We start from the raw sequence: 18970 nt of genomic DNA on the forward strand, positions 1-18970 counted from the left end.
TATAATTTTACTAATAAAATGGATTTTTTTAGCAACAATACCAAGCAAACATACTATTCTAATTCTGCTCCCCTATAATATGTCACTTTTATAGAGCAATTCGATACCACGCGATGGCGGCAAATTTAAATTAAGTTTAAAGATCTCACTCGGCTTTATACTTGCAAGAAGGCGAACGTATTTTATTTACAGTCCTTTTAATTGTTGTTAAAGCTAGAAAATAACGATTTTGTTCCTATGTTATACGTAAAAAGCAGTCTGAAGAAATAATATATCTATAGCTGTTATTTTGTTGTTGTACCAAAGGCTATATAGTCAGCAGCAATCAGCATAATGAGAAGCACACTTATTGCGGTGCTGCCGCTGTGCCTGTGTCTCGATACACATATTTAAATAAAAAACAGTTGCAAACTTACATTTAGTGCAGTGTATAATTAATGTAAAACTACACCAGGTTCCAGGCAAAAGTACTTTACTTGTGGAATAAGATGTGTTTTTGAATTTTAAAGTTGCTTTTCAACTGCGTTGATTAAAATTGAATTCTTACTTTCTTAAGGATCTCAAACCATGATTTCTTCAGGAAATATTCCACGTGGTCCGTACAGGGCTACCAAACTGGTAATGTCTCTTTATTATTAGGGTATTCTTACAATCATACCATAGCATTATTTAATATTTATAGCAAGCATGTTAAAATTTGTATTTATATATATGCTAAGACTAATATATATATAGCAAAGTATTGATAGCATGAACGCTTAACTAGTTTTAATTTCCCTTAGCAAATACATATTGTTTTATATTATTAACTTTATATTACTGTGCTATTTATAGTGTTATTAAAATTCTTTTATTTAATATTCACAACCGTGCATGTTGCTTCATGATTTATGACATAGCATGTTTTGTATGCTCACTGCTGAGTGCTTGGCAGTTGTGCCTTGTTTACTAAAACAATATTTGTTTTCATTAACCTATAAAGATATACCTATATAACTGAACTGCGGTAATCCTTTAGCTGGTGGCGACATGAAATTTTGGTTTCAAAACGTTCCTTAGGTCTCACTGATACCCACTGTATAATTTTTTTTGAAAAAACTCGGGCAGTCATGTAGAAAATTAACTTTGAAAGTGAGCGTGCTGCGTAACTGCTTACTGTGCCAAACTAACATTATCGTAATAATAGTCTCCATAACCCTTTGGGCCAATGCAAACTTATTTAACCATAATGATTTTGGGGCTAAGTTTTGACGGTTGTGGCCTCTCTCAAAATGAAAGTTAAAACCTTGTTTTTTTTGTTATGGCTGCGCCACTAATCATGCTCAATGCTCACGATTGCAAAATTTGCAGTGGAATGAAGTTGTACGCTTGTTTCGTGCTGGCATGCCAGTTAGAAAGCACCGTTACATGTTAAAAAGTTTCCCCAACTCATTCTCCGCTTCTGAGGCTGTGGATTGGCTACATAGCTTGCTGCGTGTCAACAAAAACTTTGGTCCAAGCGTAAGTTATATCTCAAGTTTTTTATGCAGAAGTGGTGGTTAGATTACCGAAAACTTTAATGAGAATGCCGATGTTGAAAGTTTTAAACACAATTTTCAACAAAAGACATTTTACCAAAAAGATGCTTTATGGTTTGTCAAAAAAGTATGTAAATTTTATTAATAGTATTTTAATGCCCATTTGTTCTGCAATGTATTTGATTAACGATTTTTTTACTGATACTTACATTGTATTTGTATTAGTTCTCTTCTAATTGTTTAAGTTTTCTTTATTTGGTACAGGTTACCCGAACTCAAACAATCCAGCTACTAAAAAAGTTTCTTAAAAACCACATCATTGAAGATGTGCATGGAAAGTGGGGGAGTGAGGATTTCTCGGATAATAACCAACTGTTTAGGTAAGTTTAACATTTCATTGTTTAGTAGGTTATTAAATAATCTGTACTGACCAGTGCCAGTTATATTTATACTATTGTTTATTGTCTCTAATACTGTAATTGTTAAAGGACTGATAGCATCTGTGTCCCTTTTACCACAGCTACTTTTGTAGGATAAAACTTTGGGTTTATTTTGCAATTTGTGTGTTGTCTAGAATCTAGATTTTAATTAGCAGGTGCTGTACTTTTGAAAATCTCATTAGCCTCCCTTTGTTTCTGCAGATGTTTTTGTTTGCTATCTCTCTCTATGATATACGACTTTTCTATAGTTACCATTAGAGTAATTATTTTTTACTTCTATTTTATTTTGCACTTTCTTCTAGAACGGAAAAAGTATTATCAAACCCCCAACCCATAATTACTACTGAACTAGAGATTTTATGAACGAAAAATTGGTTTGTTAATGTCTGTTTATTTCAATTTCAGGTTTCACACAGAGCTCTCCCCATCCAAAAAGTTGAGAACTCCATTAAAACAATTAAACAACGAGAACACGAATGCTAATGTTCGTAAAAGTAAAAGTTTCAAAGACGAGATGTTGCTTGTGAAGGGAGGAAAGAAGATGGTAAGATATCTGTGTTAAATGTTCGGTATAAATTTGGTAGTGTAATACTTATGTAAGAAAATTTGTATTTGATCTGTGTTTAATGAAAATTCAGTACTGGTTTTTATTTGGGCTGTGACAAAAAAACTGTTCACATATTTATATTAAGTTTTGATAAATAATAATGGTTCTTTAACTTATTTTCTTAAATGTTTATAATATTTACCATTAAAACCTAGTAATAATAGTAATAATACGATTCTTGAAGATGCTAATTACATAATTGCCACTTGCAACCATCTTTAAAGCGCTTCTGTTAACACTGTAATTATTTTCTAAAACCCTATTTATAAAACTTGTAAGCAGTAATTATCTGCCTGTTCAATTTGTTTCTCATTTGATAACAGAACACCATGCTGACAACTGGTGTAGCCAAGGATTTATTTGCACAGAGTACAGATACTATGGGTGTAGGAAAAATGGAAAACTTGTGGAAGGATTCTCTGGTTTATCGGTAAGTGTCTTGTGTTAAAGTTTTATGTTATTAATTTGTAAGGCCAATAGCCTGAACATTTTCGGAATTATTCTTAGAAGCTAAAGGCACATATATATATATCATAGAACTTGAAAATATAAATAAAAACGACTTCTATATTTGTTTACATTTATTATTATATACAGACAAATTTTTTTTCAAGAAATTAAAGTATAAACTTAATTACATTAAGAAAATTCTTGGGATGTGCCAAAAAATGTGAACTTAAAATGATGTCATAGATTTACATTTAATATGTCCGAGGTAACAGACTAGACAGCAATGTTACATCCATGTTTTTCCTCAGCTTGAAGAAAGTGCTTCATCTGGCTGAGATAAATGACATCATGCCAGACATACAAGCAGAGCACATATCCTATAACACAGATAAAGTTGGACCATCTGGAGCGGTAACAGTTGATCCAGCAGACGATATACCGTGTTGGATACTTAGTGCAATGAAATGTTTATCTAACTGGCCACACAGCACTGATTCTGGCTTGCCCTGTTATGAAGGTAGGTACCATTTGTTGTATTTTATTTGATTTTATGTGGGTGAGATCCTGCAGAGTGGTATGTCATGGGTCCTAGAATTTAGGCCAGGATTGGCTCATTACCCCAATCTGGGGGAGACATTGTAAAATGAAGTTTTATCATAATCATACACAAACTCAGGGAACCTGAATAATTAACGTCGAAATTCGAAAAATATATAGTAGGTGGGGGAAGATGGGACATCTTTTCATTCCATTTTTTCGTCCCATTTTGTAGTATACAAAGAACATTCAAAGAATTAAGGTGTCCAGTTTTCCCCCACCCTACTGTACTCTAATCCTGTTTGTTTGGTTGTTTGTATAAACGCATAACAGCATGGCTAAAGCTGTTTAGGCTTAAGCTGGCACTCCCATTTTTGCCTATTGTGTAAATCGTAATATATAAGTTTTGCCAACATTACTAAAACTAAAAGTGTTATGTCAAGTTTTTTTCCTATTTTATAAATAAATGTCCTTTTTCCTCCAGGGTTTGAGAAAGATGTGTTCAAGGCCGTTGTTGATTATTTTCATTCTTTCCCTGAACCCCTTCTAACATTCACATTCTATGAGTTGTTTACTACAGTGCTGGTAAGGTGTGAACTACTGGATGAAATGTGCACGGGTGCCACTCATACTGTAGCTGTGCAAGGTATTTTTATTCTCATTATTTCAGTGTACTTTTGTTATTTTTTTTTAACAGTTGGCTTTAGGTTTGTGTGTGCCAACATTTTTAACATTACTGTATTTTTTGTATAATTAAATAGTATATATACCACTTATACAAATATTTCTTCAACCAGCATTTAAGGTTATAACAATGGGATTACTTGCGGTGTCTTAGAAAACTTCGATTTCATGTCTGAATGTACTTGGTCCACAAATGAGACTAACTTTACTTTGTGCTAAATTTTAAGAGAAAGAAAGTCTTGTACGTCGTGATGAGATAAGTAAGATACATAAGCAACTGATGCAAGCGCAGATGAGACACGAAAATCTTGCTCTTAGAAGAGAGAGGTCCTCCAGAGGGAAGAGGAAGAAGCAGCTTGTTTATGATGAAAGTAAGTTCGATGTTATTTCTTTGTGTTACAGTACAAAGAATTGGTATAGGCCTAGATATTAAGCTTAAAACTTTGGTGCTAAAACATTGCTGTGAAAAAGTTAGTGTAACAGGTCCCAACGTTATGCCTATGCATCTTACTACAAATCCCCAAATCCTGTTACTAAAGCATTGATACAAACTTAGACTAAATCTCCATTTTTTTACAGATGTTTCATCTAGTGAGAAAAACAACAACACTTCTTCAAGGTCAATTTATATGAAGAATCCAGTTCGATCTGGTTTAACTGGTCGTAACCAGTTTAGAAGCGTGCAGAATCTTGATGTACTGAATGAGGTGGAAATGGAAACCATGAACAGGTATTTTAATCAATTGTATGTTACGTGCATTGAGTATCGCAAAGCATTATTCTAGGTGGTAAAGTCATGTATTTAACAAAATTGTACTGTGTTAAAATTATTGCTTTAGGGGATTTTTTTTACGATTTTTGATGGTACAATTTAAACTAATCCAACATTTACAATAATGTAATTATTTCTTAATGTAATTATTTCTTAATGTAATTATTTCTTAATATCTTTTATAATTTTCATTTTTTTCTCACAGCTCATACATGAAGCCATCATTAAGCCAGCAGTCAATATATGTGAGTAACAACAACATAAACACTGAGTTTCATCAAATAGTGGAGAGTGAGAGTGAGATGGACAACAATAACCAATTCTTGGCCGGTAATTTAAACATTTTTTATTCTACTTTTGTTTAAATGTGATAAATTCCGCGAATGTGAACCTGATCTTGTTCTTATATATTCTTGTGTGACGATTCTTGTACAAAGAAATACAGTCAGGATCCGGTGCCACTAAAACGTAACAGACAAAAATCAAGCCCTGCAAATTGTATAATATAACGACATATATTTCGCCTAAATGTCATCATCAGTCTCTCATTCTAATAAAAAAAAGATAAAATAAAATTAATTTTAATTATGTATGGTACATTGGTGTAAGAGTTACATATTTCTGAACAAATATATCCTTAAGAATAAGTTTTTAAAGTTTAATTAACTATTTACTAATTAGGCTCTGTAAATTGCTTAAAATTTTGATTCCTTGTGTAAAAGCAAAGTATATGTTAAATTTACCACTTTATTTTCCAGGTGACTGGGCCACGCCCAATGATCCAACCTTAAACGGTGACGTGTTTTCATCTGTTGAGGATTTACTCGTCAACATGTCACATACTATGCGTAGTGAACTAGAACTCAATCTCATGGCAGAAGATGCCCCACCTTCTGTGGCTTCTGCACTCGACGGTGCCACGCAAAGAAGCCATGACTCCTGGCACCCAGGGCCTTCAGCACTTGATGGTGCCACACAAAGAAGCCGTGACTCCTGGCAGCTGAAGAAGCCACGGTGTTCTAACGAAGACACAGCACCTCTTTTAGGAGAGGATTCTTACACCGTGATGATGCCACCAGTCACCACATATGAAGGCAGAGGTGTTGGTATGGATATGAACTATAGGAGCTTGCCAAGAAATAAACAATTCAAATGTGTGGACACATCTCTACAAACCAGTAAGTTGTTAAATAGTGTTTTTTTTACACAATTTGAAAAGGTGACAGTTTTGACAGTATTGTTTTCTAAATAAATAGTAGTAAAAATAGGTTCTTCCAGTTTTTAAGACACTGGACTTATTTCAAACCCCCCTTTTTTACCAAAAAATAAAAATTTAACCCCCCCCCTTATTTTTTTGGGCTGCGCCACTATATACAGCAGTCACTGTAACAGCTAACGGCCACTCCTTTCCACAGAACAACCTTACAAGTCTGAGCTTTACAAATGCAAGTCACAATCCAGTATAATAGCTCGTCGTGAGGTCCCACCTTCACCTGACCCTGCTACACAACCAGCTGATGTAAACCGGATAAAAACCAGGTTAATGCGGTTACCGTACGTATCAGAAAGTCAGAGTGGAAGTTGTTTATCTCGTCGTAACAGCATGCAGCATGTAAGGACTTATGTCAACACTCAACAATGGAGCAGGTTTGTGACATCATAATCTTAATCTTCCTATATTGCAGTTTGACATTCTGTTACTTCTGCTACCAGGCATAATGTAAATATTGTTTTAACCGCTTATCTGGTATAAAACGTAGTGATTTTTTACTATTTTTGATGTTTTTTCTGCTAATCGGCAAGACTTCGTCAGAAAATAGTAATACAATACGTTTTTCATACCAGATTATGCCTGGTAGCAGAAGAAACAGAATATTTAGGTTTTACAAATTGTAACTGTAATAAATATGTTGCTGGATAGCAGACAAAACGTTGGAAATAAACTATCTTTTTATACCTAATGAGCCTTAAAGTCAAATTCCATCTCTCTCCACAGATCCCACAACAACTTATCGCAGCTCCGACCACAGTCGGTTGCCGTTGACGACAGCAAGCGCAACAACAGAAAGAGTTGGTCACATGACACACCCGTGAAGAACGTGGCATCAAAAGTCAGAGAGTTTGAAGTTGAACCAGCTTCACCACTAAGTGATGCACTAAACCTCGCTAAGCGACAACTATCTATTATAGGTTGGTGGATTTATGTCCGTTATATATTAATATAAAACATTGTGGGTGCATATGTGTCTCGTTTTTTACTTTTCTTAACATCTTGAGGGGTGGAGGAATTGCTAAAGTGCAGTTACACTTGTTTATAGGTAGTTAGGTAGTAACCTTATACTACTATTAAGAGTGTTGGGCATAATATTTGGCATGGCTTATAGTTGTAAGTCATAGGGAACTTCATTAATTAATGTGGGAATGAAATACTTTGTCTCCACCGGTTTGTGTATGTACCTAACAGCAGGGTAAAAACTGTTTTAAAGTTTTCTTTGTTAGTTTATTCACCAAATTATATTATTACCCATAGAAACAAACTCAAAGGAGCAGAAACATCTTCAGGAAGCTTTCCAACTTTGCCTCCTTCTTCTACCACCTGCTAATCGGAGGTTTGTGTTTTAATTTTACTCCTTTTATTTGAGAACAAATGCAAAAACAAGGGCGGTTTCGTTTCAACTCGTGTTATACGAAAACAAATAAAAACATAGGCCATTTTCCCCGGCAGTTTAATGTATAGTTTTATATTTTATTCTATATAGGCCAGGTCCCGCTACTCCCGCATCATGCCACTCAATGGATCCTTGGATCCAGGAATGGCCCATTTCCCAAATACAGTATATATAAAAATTGGAAATCATTAAATCAATAATATTCTGAAATACCCAAATATTCAATGATGTGGATTCCTGATCTAAATGTGCTTAAACTTCCATAGAAAACTTCATCTTTTGCTCCGCATGATGACAAAGATAATTTCCAACCCTCATCTTATTTCAATTGATGATAAAATTTCTACAAGAGCTTTGGTGAGATCATCGTTTCTTGATTTTTCATAAAAATGAGAGCTTTTGTTCATATAAAAATTTGCATCACGGATATATTTTCATATTGTGATTGGAAATGATAATGATTTTTCATAAAACTGAGATAATTCCTGAATTAGCTTTATTTATCACATGATTTCATGATCATTTTGTGATTGCTTTCATATGAACAAATACTTCATAAAACATTAAACTTTTTTCATTATATTATTTCATTAATATTTCATGATCAAATTATTTCATGATCAAATCATTTCATGATCAAATTATTTTATGATCAAATTATTTCATGATTAAATTATTTTATGATCAAATTATTTCATGATTAAATTATTTTATTATCAAATTGTGATTCTTTTGTAATCCCCCTCATATGAACCCATATCTCCACAGCTGGTGGATAAATTCACGGATTGTGTGATTCGCTCCCGTGAATGTGATCCCATGAGCAGGGACCTCCGTGAAAGAGTTTTCATCTTCCTCCTTGATCATTCATCATCTGTATTCATCGTTCACGAAGGTTTGAAAACAGAAGTTTTAGAAAAAGAAAAAAATGTGGATGTTCCAACCAAGGTAAAATGTTATTTCTCTATTTTTATTTTGTATAAAATAAAAATTGTTTGTATAAATAAATAAAAAAAGTCAATAATAGTTAAAATTTATAAGTGATTTTTGTTTTAAAGTTTGTTCAATTAATTTATTTTGGTAAAGATACCTTTAACATGCACAGTTATTGTCCTGCAAGATTATTTTATGTTCTTTAAGTTGTAATTATTTTCAGATTCCTGAAAAACTGCCTCATGATAAAAGAAAAAATCTGAAACGTCAATACACGTTCTGCAAACAGGTACAATTTGCTGTTCCATTTGTTTTAAATTCTGTACATTACGAATCTATTACATTGTATAGGTTACAAATGATGAATATGAACGCCATGTTAGCGAAACTAGACAAGCACTGGTGGAACTACTTAGTGGTATCGTGTCTAATCAAAACCTGGATGTCAAAGAAAAACGGAAGAAACTTAAACAGGTATTTATGGTTCATTGTTTATTACAGTTCGCCTTAACTTTCGCAACCGGCAATATTGTTTCTATGCTTTATCTGATAAGAGTACAGAGCATACAGATTCATTTTTTATAAAACTTGAGTTGCTATCATTGTGGGCAGATAAGTTCCTGGAAAGACAAGTAATTGCAATTTCTGTGTGAAACAGAACACCCGCGTTGTAACGACCGTCTTTCCCTGTGAGGTTAAAAAAAAGTTACATTCACTCTGCAACAAACCTAAACACAGCTTTATCGTTTAGTTTCAGAAATCCTACCCTGAGATATTTCGGTCTCGTTTCCCTGATGGAATGCCACCACTAGAGGTCACCAAACAAAGGAGGCAACCCTTACTCACTGGCGCCCTCAATAGACTAAGAAATTTACGGTAAGAAAAAAAAGTGTGGGGATTTTTTAGTTTTCTAATTTTAACATTCACTTATTAACAGGTTGTAAATATTTGTGTTTCTGCCATTCCTGTGACACCAGCACCTATTAATTTCCTTGTGTTTCCACTTCAAAATCACCGTGTGCATCACTGCTGTATATTTCTTCCTCCCAAGCACCGTTTGGCATCACTGTCCAAATCACGGCACAACAAATACGAACTGTACAAAGTACAGCGCGTGTGTATTGGCACATTCTATATAAGCGGTCGTTTTTCTACTGCTCAATTTGTATCAGCCAAGCTGGTTAATTTTAAATCCTGTCGTTCGTATTACCTTGTTCATTAGCTGTAGCGCTCGCGTGTTTTTCGATCTAAATGAAATAAATCATTAATTGTGAATTAAACTAATTTAAAAGACATTTTTCTTTTTTGGGATTTTTGGAATAGGATGAAACAGTGTTGTAGACACATATATAACCACGGAAAAAAATGCTTCGTGACTGGAAAATTGCATACCTGGTAACTTGTAAGCTGGCACGAGTCTACGCTTCATTCGCACATGAGTAAAGTATAAGCTTGGCCAAACAACAGGAACTGTTTCGGTAAAATGATATCGAATATTTTTGAAAGATCTTTATTATTATAAAGACATTCCAACAGAAAATTTGGTAGTAAACAAAGAACATTCAATGAGTAATAAAACCGTATCTTCACGACTTCCACAGACCGTTGTCAATTGTTTAAAACACGACCAGGCTATTTGGATATTATGTGTTAAAGATGTCCCATCTTCCCCCACTCTACTATATAAACTCTTACGCACCAGTTAAACGCATAAACTACATAAACAACAACCATGTAACTTCCTTATCGCGGTTTTGTATTACTGTCACTATACAACTAGCCTTACCCCAAGGCAATATACAATTTATGACGATGGTTAATTTTGGCCTCTTTGATTTTAGGCCACCAACCAGAAATATTGAGGCACATGAAAATCTAAAAGTCTGTTCATATTCAGAAATTAAAAGGCGTCGCTGTTTAGTCCTAACTAGTTTAGAAAATAAAGTTTAATATTTTCCGTTTGGCCATCATTTTTTAAATGGATCTTTCGGTAAATAACGTAAGCTTTATTGTACCAACGTTTCGTCTGCCATTGAACTTGTATTTTATACTAGAAAAGTAACTTCAAAAATTGTATATGATTCTAAAAGTTTGGAAATCCCTGATAGCAACAGCAGCAGAAGTTCGCACATATTTAAAAACTTTTTCCAAATGGATTTTAATTTGAACTTTGAGAAACCTCTTTTGCAAAAAAGCGGGGCACGTTTATTGTTACGTCATATCCTGTTATGATGTCATCACCTGCAAACATTTTTACAAGCTCTGTTTGCAGCTACAGTTTAGTGTCAGGTTTCTGCAAGAGTATAACAGCGTATTAGAAACCTTATATATTTGATAACCTTGAACTGCTGATATACTTAGCACACCAGGTGCTTAGCAGCGTATTTATTACGGCAGTTTCAGAGAATTGAGTTAGCCTGTAGGCCCTTGGGGTAACAGTCGTTATGTTAATTTATTTATGTATTACGCCAACAGCAAAACACTCATTACATACATCTAGCTATAGATAAGTGCCAAGCAAAACTTGTAGATTAAAATGCAATCTAGAATCGTGATTGTAACGATGTTGTTATACCTGGTCGGAAATTATCCGCTGTTGGTGTCAGTAGAAAATTGTTCTGTCGCTTTTTACCCTCTTACTGCGTGCATGGAAAACGGAGAACGGTGAGTCGCCCACACGAGTTTGTGTGAAGTGAGAGCAACAAAAGTTGGTATAACTCGGATGTTCTGTTGCACACACCTCGTGCCCGTATGCAACTTTGTTCTGTCAAAATTTTAACAGTTTTTTATGTTTTTAGGGCAAGCTACGTTCAGTTTGAAGGTTGTGATTTTTCTACGAGTCGTGTTCGACATGCATGGCTTGGTATCATTCCGCTCAATGGAGCAATCTCATCCAAGCGTAGCAAAAGAAGCGTGGTCACGTGGACCGAGATTAGAATATCACGTGAGTGAAATTATAGGATCCATGAAATTAGAATCAGAACACCCGGTTTATATAACCTAAACACCCGTATTATAACGACCGTCGGTGACCTCGCGAGTTAAAATCAGTTGTTTATTCATCCTAACAACTTAAGTTGAAATTTTTAAACATTAATTGTGCCGTGTTCCATTCAAACACTTTTAAGCCGTTTTTCTTATCAAGTTTAAACCAAAAATATGTAATGTACTTTATATTGCAGGGCAGATAACTCAAACAGGTCGCATGACGGTCTTCTACACCAAAGACGGCAGCGCATTACAAGGAATGCAAATGGTTATCCCAAGGTGTACGGAGAGATAAGTACGATGGCGATCGTTGGGCCCCCCACATACTTTCTCAACATCGAACTTTAAATATATTTCTTTTTCATTCAATTTGCCATATGTAGTACTGCAGGATAAGATGGATACCGTTATCACATCGTATCCCATATTTCCTAATTTTGTTTTTACAAATTAAAAACGATATTTTAAAGTCGTGAGGATACGGTTATAATAATTCTGTAAATATTCTTTGTTTACTCGCAACCTTGGATATAGCTGTGTGATTTATCCTTGCTTTTTTCCTTGTATTTTAGTCTCTTTGTTACATTAAAGTACCGCGTTATTTGTTATGATTAAAGCAATAAATAAAATGCGTTACATTTACATGCTTCTCGGCAAGAATAGTCTATATTTGTAAGACGTTGCGGCGCGGCATAGTATTGTACTAAAGTCAGGTGTTAGCCATAAAGTTACATAAGTGGTAACCCGTACACCGGGCACGAGGTGTATGGAACAAGACAAACAAACAATAAATAAAACATAATCCCTACAAAGTAACATACGCGGTAACTCTTAAGCGGACATCAGGTGTAAAAAAACAAAACACCCGTGTTATTACGAGTGGCGTAGCCTCTTCACTATCGGTAAAAAATCACATGCATTCATTTAAATATTAGGATATTCGAATATTATGTGCTAAAGGTGTCCCATCTCCTCCCCACCCTACTATATATCATATCCATTAATGTAAATTCGTGTTAACATTTATTTTTAAATAACTTTATAGTGAGAAATTCATTCTGTTGTTTTCTTAGAACGCATTTCATAGGAAATTAAGGCCAGCAATCATTAAAAGTTAGTTTCTTTGCTGAACAATAAACGACTTTCTCTTAAAAAGTGTGCCAGCTTACGGGTTACACACGTTGTTAAACCTCTTCGTTAATTTCAACACGTTCTCGTTATCTGGCTCCAGCCTGAAGACTAATAAAAATTTTGGTCATTTTAGCCTGGCAAAATATGCCAATTAGTCGACCAACTAACGACAAATAAACTATTTTGCGCAACTTGTGATCGTCGCTTTGCCTTAAACGTGCAGTCAACTTCACGAGATTCTCACACGGTCCAGTTGAAATGCAGGGATCGTGCGTTCGTGTTCGTTTATCGTGAACTTTAATGCAATCTTCAATTTGCAGTAAACAGCCAACATCACGAAAACGATTAACTCCTAGAGCAGCTATATTAAAACTCATGGCTGTAAAAACTTGTGTTTATAAGACCGTTGGTGGTTTGTATATACAGATCCCACTTGTATAGCATTTAGTTTAGTTGATGTTGTACGTGCTTAAACTTAGTTGTATTGTTTTAGTAGCAATAGCAATGTCTGTATCAGCGCAAATAACACTTTGCAGGAAGAATTATAGTAGGATAATATTATAGTAGGGTGGGGAAAGTTGGAACACATTTTACCTTTATTTTCTCGCCCAATGTGGTAGTAAACAAACAAATTTCAAAGAATTATAAAACTATATGCTCAAGACTCCCATAAAACGTTGTTAATTGTTTGTGTCCCATCTTCCCTCATCCTACTATATTTTTACTTTCGCGAAAGACGATCTTTGCCGAAATCTTATTACGTATAATAAACTAAAAGTCGCATTTTTGTAGAAGGGTGATTGACATCGTATAATATTCAAGAAAATAAAAGTTTCATATGATATTGTAATTGTTTTATATTTAACGAAAATAATTTGTTGAATTTCGTTGTTCAGATTTGCAACTCTTATAAGAATCTTCAGCACTATGGTGATTACATTACATTCGTTACCCGCTAGCCCTCCCGGCCGATGTGTGGTCACCACTCTACACGTTTTGGGGCTTGAGTTTGAAGAGAAACATATTAACTCAGTCGCAAAAGAGCACAAGAAGCCAGCGTTTTTGGCGATGAACCCACGAGGTTGTTTTCCAGTTTTAACAGATGGCGACTTTGTAATCGCAGAAAGGTAAATGTTTTATTTGAATGACGATGCCATTTAGTCAAAATATATACAGTATAGGATGGGAAAAGATGGGATACCTTTTAACTCTATATCCTCGTCCCACTTAGTAGTAAACAAAGAACATTCAAAGAATTATAAAACTATATCCCAACGGCTCCCATAGACCGTTGTTAATTGTTTAAAACACGATCCGGATATTTGGAAATTATGTGCCAAAGTTGTCCTATCTTCCCCACCCTACTATATATATCTTATAGAGTAAACAGTTCGTTGGATTTGTTGTTTTTTGCCAGAAACGCATTTCGGGACACTATATCTCACACACTGACGTACAGTGTATAATCCATGCACTTGGGAGTCTTTTAATCAGCACTGTTTCATTTTCAGCTTCGCGATCGCCATGTACCTATGTAACAAATATGAGAAGGGAGAGAACAGACTTTATCCGCTTCAGCCTGAAGTGAGAGGAAAAGTTGATCAGCTTTTGTTCGTTGGAAGCGTTATATATGATGCGGCGCTTCAGTATTTGGTATGTTTGCATATATTTTCTCTTTATTTTTTCACCCATAACGACTCCAAACATTTCCCAAGGTCCCTATTTAAGGTGCTTGTTATTTTTATATTGTAAATATATAGTAGGGTGGGGAAAGATGGGACACCTTTTCATTCAATTTTTTGTCTCATTTGGTAGTAAACAAAGAACATTTAAAGAATTATAAAACCGTATTCTCACGACTCCTACAGACCGTTTGGTAATTTTTTAAAATACGATCAGGATATTTGAATATTATGTGCTAAAGATGTTCCGTCTTTCCCCACCCTGCTATATATTTTTTACCTATAACGGTGGCGAACTCTTGATGCTCGAGGCCTTTTTCAAGAGATCTGGTAATTTTACAGAATTTTTGTATTACATAAGAAATAAAATTGGTCGACATTATCAAATTTCATAATAACGAATTGTAACGAATTGCAATTTAATTTTGCCTAATTCAAGGTTGAATATTATTTAATCGTAATAACTACTCATGATTATCCAATTAAACTGCAAATGTATAAACGTGACAGGTTTGCATAATTAACTTGGAAATAACTCAACTATTTATGTTTCTAGAACCTTCTTGGTGTAATTTACGATGGTGGGGTAATGGCGCCAGAAAAGTTACCAGGTGTTTATCATGCGCTGGGACTTTGTGAAGCTTTTCTGCAAGGCGACTTTATGGTTGGTGATCATATTACACTGGCAGGTAGAAAATAATTGCAAACTTGTATTGTTATAGTAGTGCGGGAGAATATGTGACACTTTTTCATTATTTTTTTCTGCCCATTTGATAATAAACTATTTTTTAAGAATTATAAAACCGTATCCTCATCACGACTTCCATCGACTGTCGTTAGTTGTTCACAACACGATCCGAATATTTGGATCCTTCAAATCTTCTTATCGCGTTTGAAGAAATTAACAACGGTTAATGTGAGTCGTGAGGATACGGTTTTATAATTCTTTTAAATTCCTTTGTTTACTACCAAATGGGTCAAAAAATATAATAAAAAAGTTTCCCATCTCCCCCTACCCTACCATAAGTTTAATTGTTTTCACCTATTGTTTTTTTACATTCCTAGATATATTCATGTCGTGTGGATTGTATTTATTGGATCTCGTTGACTTTAACGATTACGGAGCTTACCCGAAAACTGTGGCTTGGTTGAAACGAGTAAGGAATTGGTCTTATTTTAAAACAGCGAACGATAAAGGGATGAAGGAACTGGAGAACATATATAGACCACTACTTGCCAAGAACACTCAAAATAGATCTTCATAAAAAAGGAATTAAATATTGTAAAGATTTTAATTCTTAACCATTTCTTCATTCGTGTTAATGTGCAATGTGTTAGTTTATAAAGTTGTAAATTTGTACAAAACATTAATACAAAAAAACAAGGAACATTTGTGGAACATTTGAAGGAACATATTTGCAAGATTAGAGCAGGTATTCAGTGAAACACAGACTGGGACAGAAGGTTTTACTAGGTTTAGTCCAATTATTTTTTATATTTTGTCAATGTTTAATTCATGAAATTTTTATATATGTTATTCAGATTTTTTCATGTTTAGTCCAATTTATTTTTTATATTTTATCCATGTTTTGTCGAAATATTTTTTTTTATTTTATGCATGTTTTGTCTATGTTTTATCCAAAAATATTTTTATATTTTATTCATGGTTTTGTCTAAATATTTTTTAGATTTTATTCATGTTATCTCTAAAAATTTTTTTATATTTTATTCATGTTTTGTCGAAATAATTTTTCAGATTTTATCCATGTTTAGTCGAAATATTTTTTTATATTTTATCCATGTTTTATCCAAAAAATTTTTTATATTTTATTCATGTTTTGTCCAAATAATTTTTTATATTTTATCCATGTTTAGTCGAAATATTTTTTTTGTATTTTATCCATGTTTAGTCGAAATATTTTTTTGTATTTTATCCATGTTTAGTCGAAATATTTTTTTATATTTTATTCATGTTTTGTCCAAATAATTTTTTATATTTTATCCATGTTTTGTCGAAATAATTTTTTATATTTTATCCAAGTATTGTCCAAATAATTTTTTATATTTTATCCATGTTTTGTCCAAATAATTTTTTATATTTTATCCATGTTTTGTCCAAATAATTTTTTATATTTTATCCATGTTTAGTCGAAATATTTTTTTATATTTTATTCATGTTTTGTCCAAATAATTTTTTATATTTTATCCATGTTTTGTCGAAATAATTTTTTATATTTTATCCATGTTTTGTCCAAATAATTTTTTATATTTTATCCATGTTTTGTCCAAATAATTTTTTATATTTTATCCATGTTTTGTCCAAATAATTTTTTATATTTTATCCATGTTTTGTTGAAATATTTTTTTATATTTTATCCATGTTTTATTTATGTTTAATCGAAATAATTTTTATATTTTATTCATGTTTTGTTGAAATATTTTTTTTATATTTTATCCATGTTTAGTCCAAATTATTTTTTATATTTTATTCATATTTGTCAATTTTTTTTTATATTTTATCCATGTTGAGTCCAAATAATTTTTTATATTTTATTCATGTTTTGTTGAAATATTTTTTTTATATTTTATCCATGTTTAGTCCAAATTATTTTTTATATTTTATTCATATTTGTCAATTTTTTTTTATATTTTATCCATGTTGAGTCCAAATAATTTTTTATATTTTATTCATGTTTTGTTGAAATATTTTTTTATATTTTATCCATGTTTTGTCCAAATTATTTTTTATATTTTATTCATATTTGTCAATTTTTTTTTATATTTTATCCATGTTGAGTCCAAATAATTTTTTATATTTTATTCATGTTTTGTTGAAATATTTTTTTTATATTTTATCCATGTTTAGTCCAAATTATTTTTTATATTTTATTCATATTTGTCAATTTTTTTTTATATTTTATCCATGTTGAGTCCAAATAATTTTTTATATTTTATTCATGTTTTGTTGAAATATTTTTTTATATTTTATCCATGTTTTGTCCAAATTATTTTTTATATTTTATTCATATTTTGTCAAATTTTTTTTTATATTTTATCCATGTTTTGTCCAAATTATTTTTTATATTTTATTCATATTTTGTCAAAATTTTTTTATATTTTTTCCATGTTTAGTCCAAATAATTTTTCATATTTTATTCATGTTTTGTCCAAATAATTTTTTATATTTTATTCATGTTTTGTCCAAATAATTTTTTATATTTTATTCATGTTTTGTCGAAATAATTTGTTATATTTTATTTATGTTTAGTAGAAATAATTTTTTGTATTTTATCCATGTTTAGTCGAAATAATTTTTTGTATTTTATTCATGTTTAGTCCAAATTATTTTTTATATTTTATTCATGTTTTGTTGAAATATTTTTTTATATTTTATCCATGTTTTGTCCAAATTATTTTTTATATTTTATTCATATTTTGTCAAATTTTTTTTTATATTTTATCCATGTTTTGTCCAAATTATTTTTTATATTTTATTCATATTTTGTCAAAATTTTTTTATATTTTTTCCATGTTTAGTCCAAATAATTTTTCATATTTTATTCATGTTTTGTCCAAATAATTTTTTATATTTTATTCATGTTTTGTCCAAATAATTTTTTATATTTTATTCATGTTTTGTCGAAATAATTTGTTATATTTTATTTATGTTTAGTAGAAATAATTTTTTGTATTTTATCCATGTTTAGTCGAAATAATTTTTTGTATTTTATTCATGTTTTGTCGAAATAATTTTTTATATTTTATCCATGTTTAGTCGAAATATTTTTTTATATTTTATTCATGTTTTGTCCAAATTATTTTTTATATTTTATCCATGTTTTGTCGAAATAATTTTTTATATTTTATTCATATTTTGTCAAATTTTTTTTATATTTTTTCCATGTTTAGTCCAAATGATTTTTCATATTTTATCCATGTTTTGTCGAAATAATTTTTTTATATTTTATCCATGTTTAATCAAATATTTTTTTATATTTTATTCATGTTTTGTTGAAATATTTTTTTTATATTTTATCCATGTTTAGTCCAAATTATTTTTTATATTTTATTCATATTTTGTCAAATTTTTTTTAAATTTTTTTCATGTTTAGTCCAAATAATTTTTCATATTTTATCCATGTTTTGTCGAAATTATTTTTTTATATTTTATCCATGTTTAATCAAATTTTTTTTTATATTTTATTCATGTTTTGTTGAAATATTTTTTTATATTTTAAAAATGTTTTGTCCAAATAATTTTTTTATATTTTATCCATGTTTAATCAAATTTTTTTTTATATTTTATCCATGTTTTGTCCAAATATTTTTTCATACTTTATTCATGTTTGGCGAAATAGTTTTTTATATTTTATCCATTTTTTGTCCAAATTTTTTTATATTCTATTCATGTTTAGTCCAAATAATTTTTTTATATTTTATCCATGTTGTCAAAAGTGACCTATTAGTTAGGACAAGGGCGCTAACCAACTGTACCACTGGTTTGAACAACTTACTAATTATAACTTCCAAATAGGTTTTTATAAGTCGATACACAATCCA

The 18970-nt window shown here is 31.6% G+C and overlaps 2 protein-coding genes and 1 long non-coding RNA gene across 4 annotated transcripts; 2 read left to right on the forward strand and 1 right to left on the reverse strand.

Annotated features, from left to right (window-relative positions):
* The first annotated feature begins 435 nt into the window (after positions 1-435).
* On the forward strand, positions 436-12239 carry LOC149735938 (DEP domain-containing protein 1A-like). 2 transcript variants are annotated; one of them, XM_089877999.1, is made up of 21 exons: positions 436-618; positions 1351-1500; positions 1782-1897; positions 2363-2501; positions 2888-2994; positions 3323-3531; positions 4036-4197; positions 4463-4606; positions 4815-4965; positions 5213-5337; positions 5766-6185; positions 6423-6654; positions 7004-7197; positions 7538-7616; positions 7943-8033; positions 8445-8624; positions 8833-8898; positions 8961-9083; positions 9361-9485; positions 11408-11553; positions 11792-12239. In XM_089877999.1, the coding sequence occupies exons 1-21, from the start codon at positions 568-570 to the stop codon at positions 11890-11892; spliced, it is 3111 nt and encodes a 1036-aa protein (XP_089734125.1). In that variant the 5' UTR covers positions 436-567; the 3' UTR covers positions 11893-12239. The 2 variants fall into 2 exon arrangements, with proteins under 2 accessions (XP_089734125.1, XP_089734127.1); XM_089878001.1 differs by lacking the exons at positions 11408-11553; positions 11792-12239 and adding an exon at positions 9547-9900 and having other exon boundaries at positions 437-618.
* On the reverse strand, positions 8900-9512 carry LOC149735939 (uncharacterized). The gene is made up of 2 exons (XR_016385031.1): positions 9376-9512; positions 8900-9296 (listed from the first exon to the last, which is right to left on the reverse strand). It is a non-coding gene; the product is annotated as an uncharacterized LOC149735939 (long non-coding RNA).
* Positions 12240-13604: 1365 nt separating the features above from the next.
* LOC149735940 (glutathione S-transferase D7-like) lies at positions 13605-15790 on the forward strand. Its single transcript, XM_089878053.1, has 4 exons — positions 13605-13855; positions 14240-14381; positions 14967-15099; positions 15476-15790. The coding sequence occupies exons 1-4, from the start codon at positions 13656-13658 to the stop codon at positions 15673-15675; spliced, it is 675 nt and encodes a 224-aa protein (XP_089734179.1). The 5' UTR covers positions 13605-13655; the 3' UTR covers positions 15676-15790.
* Positions 15791-18970: the final 3180 nt, after the last annotated feature.

The sequence above is a fragment of the Ciona robusta genome, chromosome 5, assembly GCF_009617815.1.
Source record: "Ciona robusta chromosome 5, ASM961781v2".
Taxonomy (NCBI): Eukaryota; Metazoa; Chordata; class Ascidiacea; order Phlebobranchia; family Cionidae; genus Ciona; species Ciona robusta.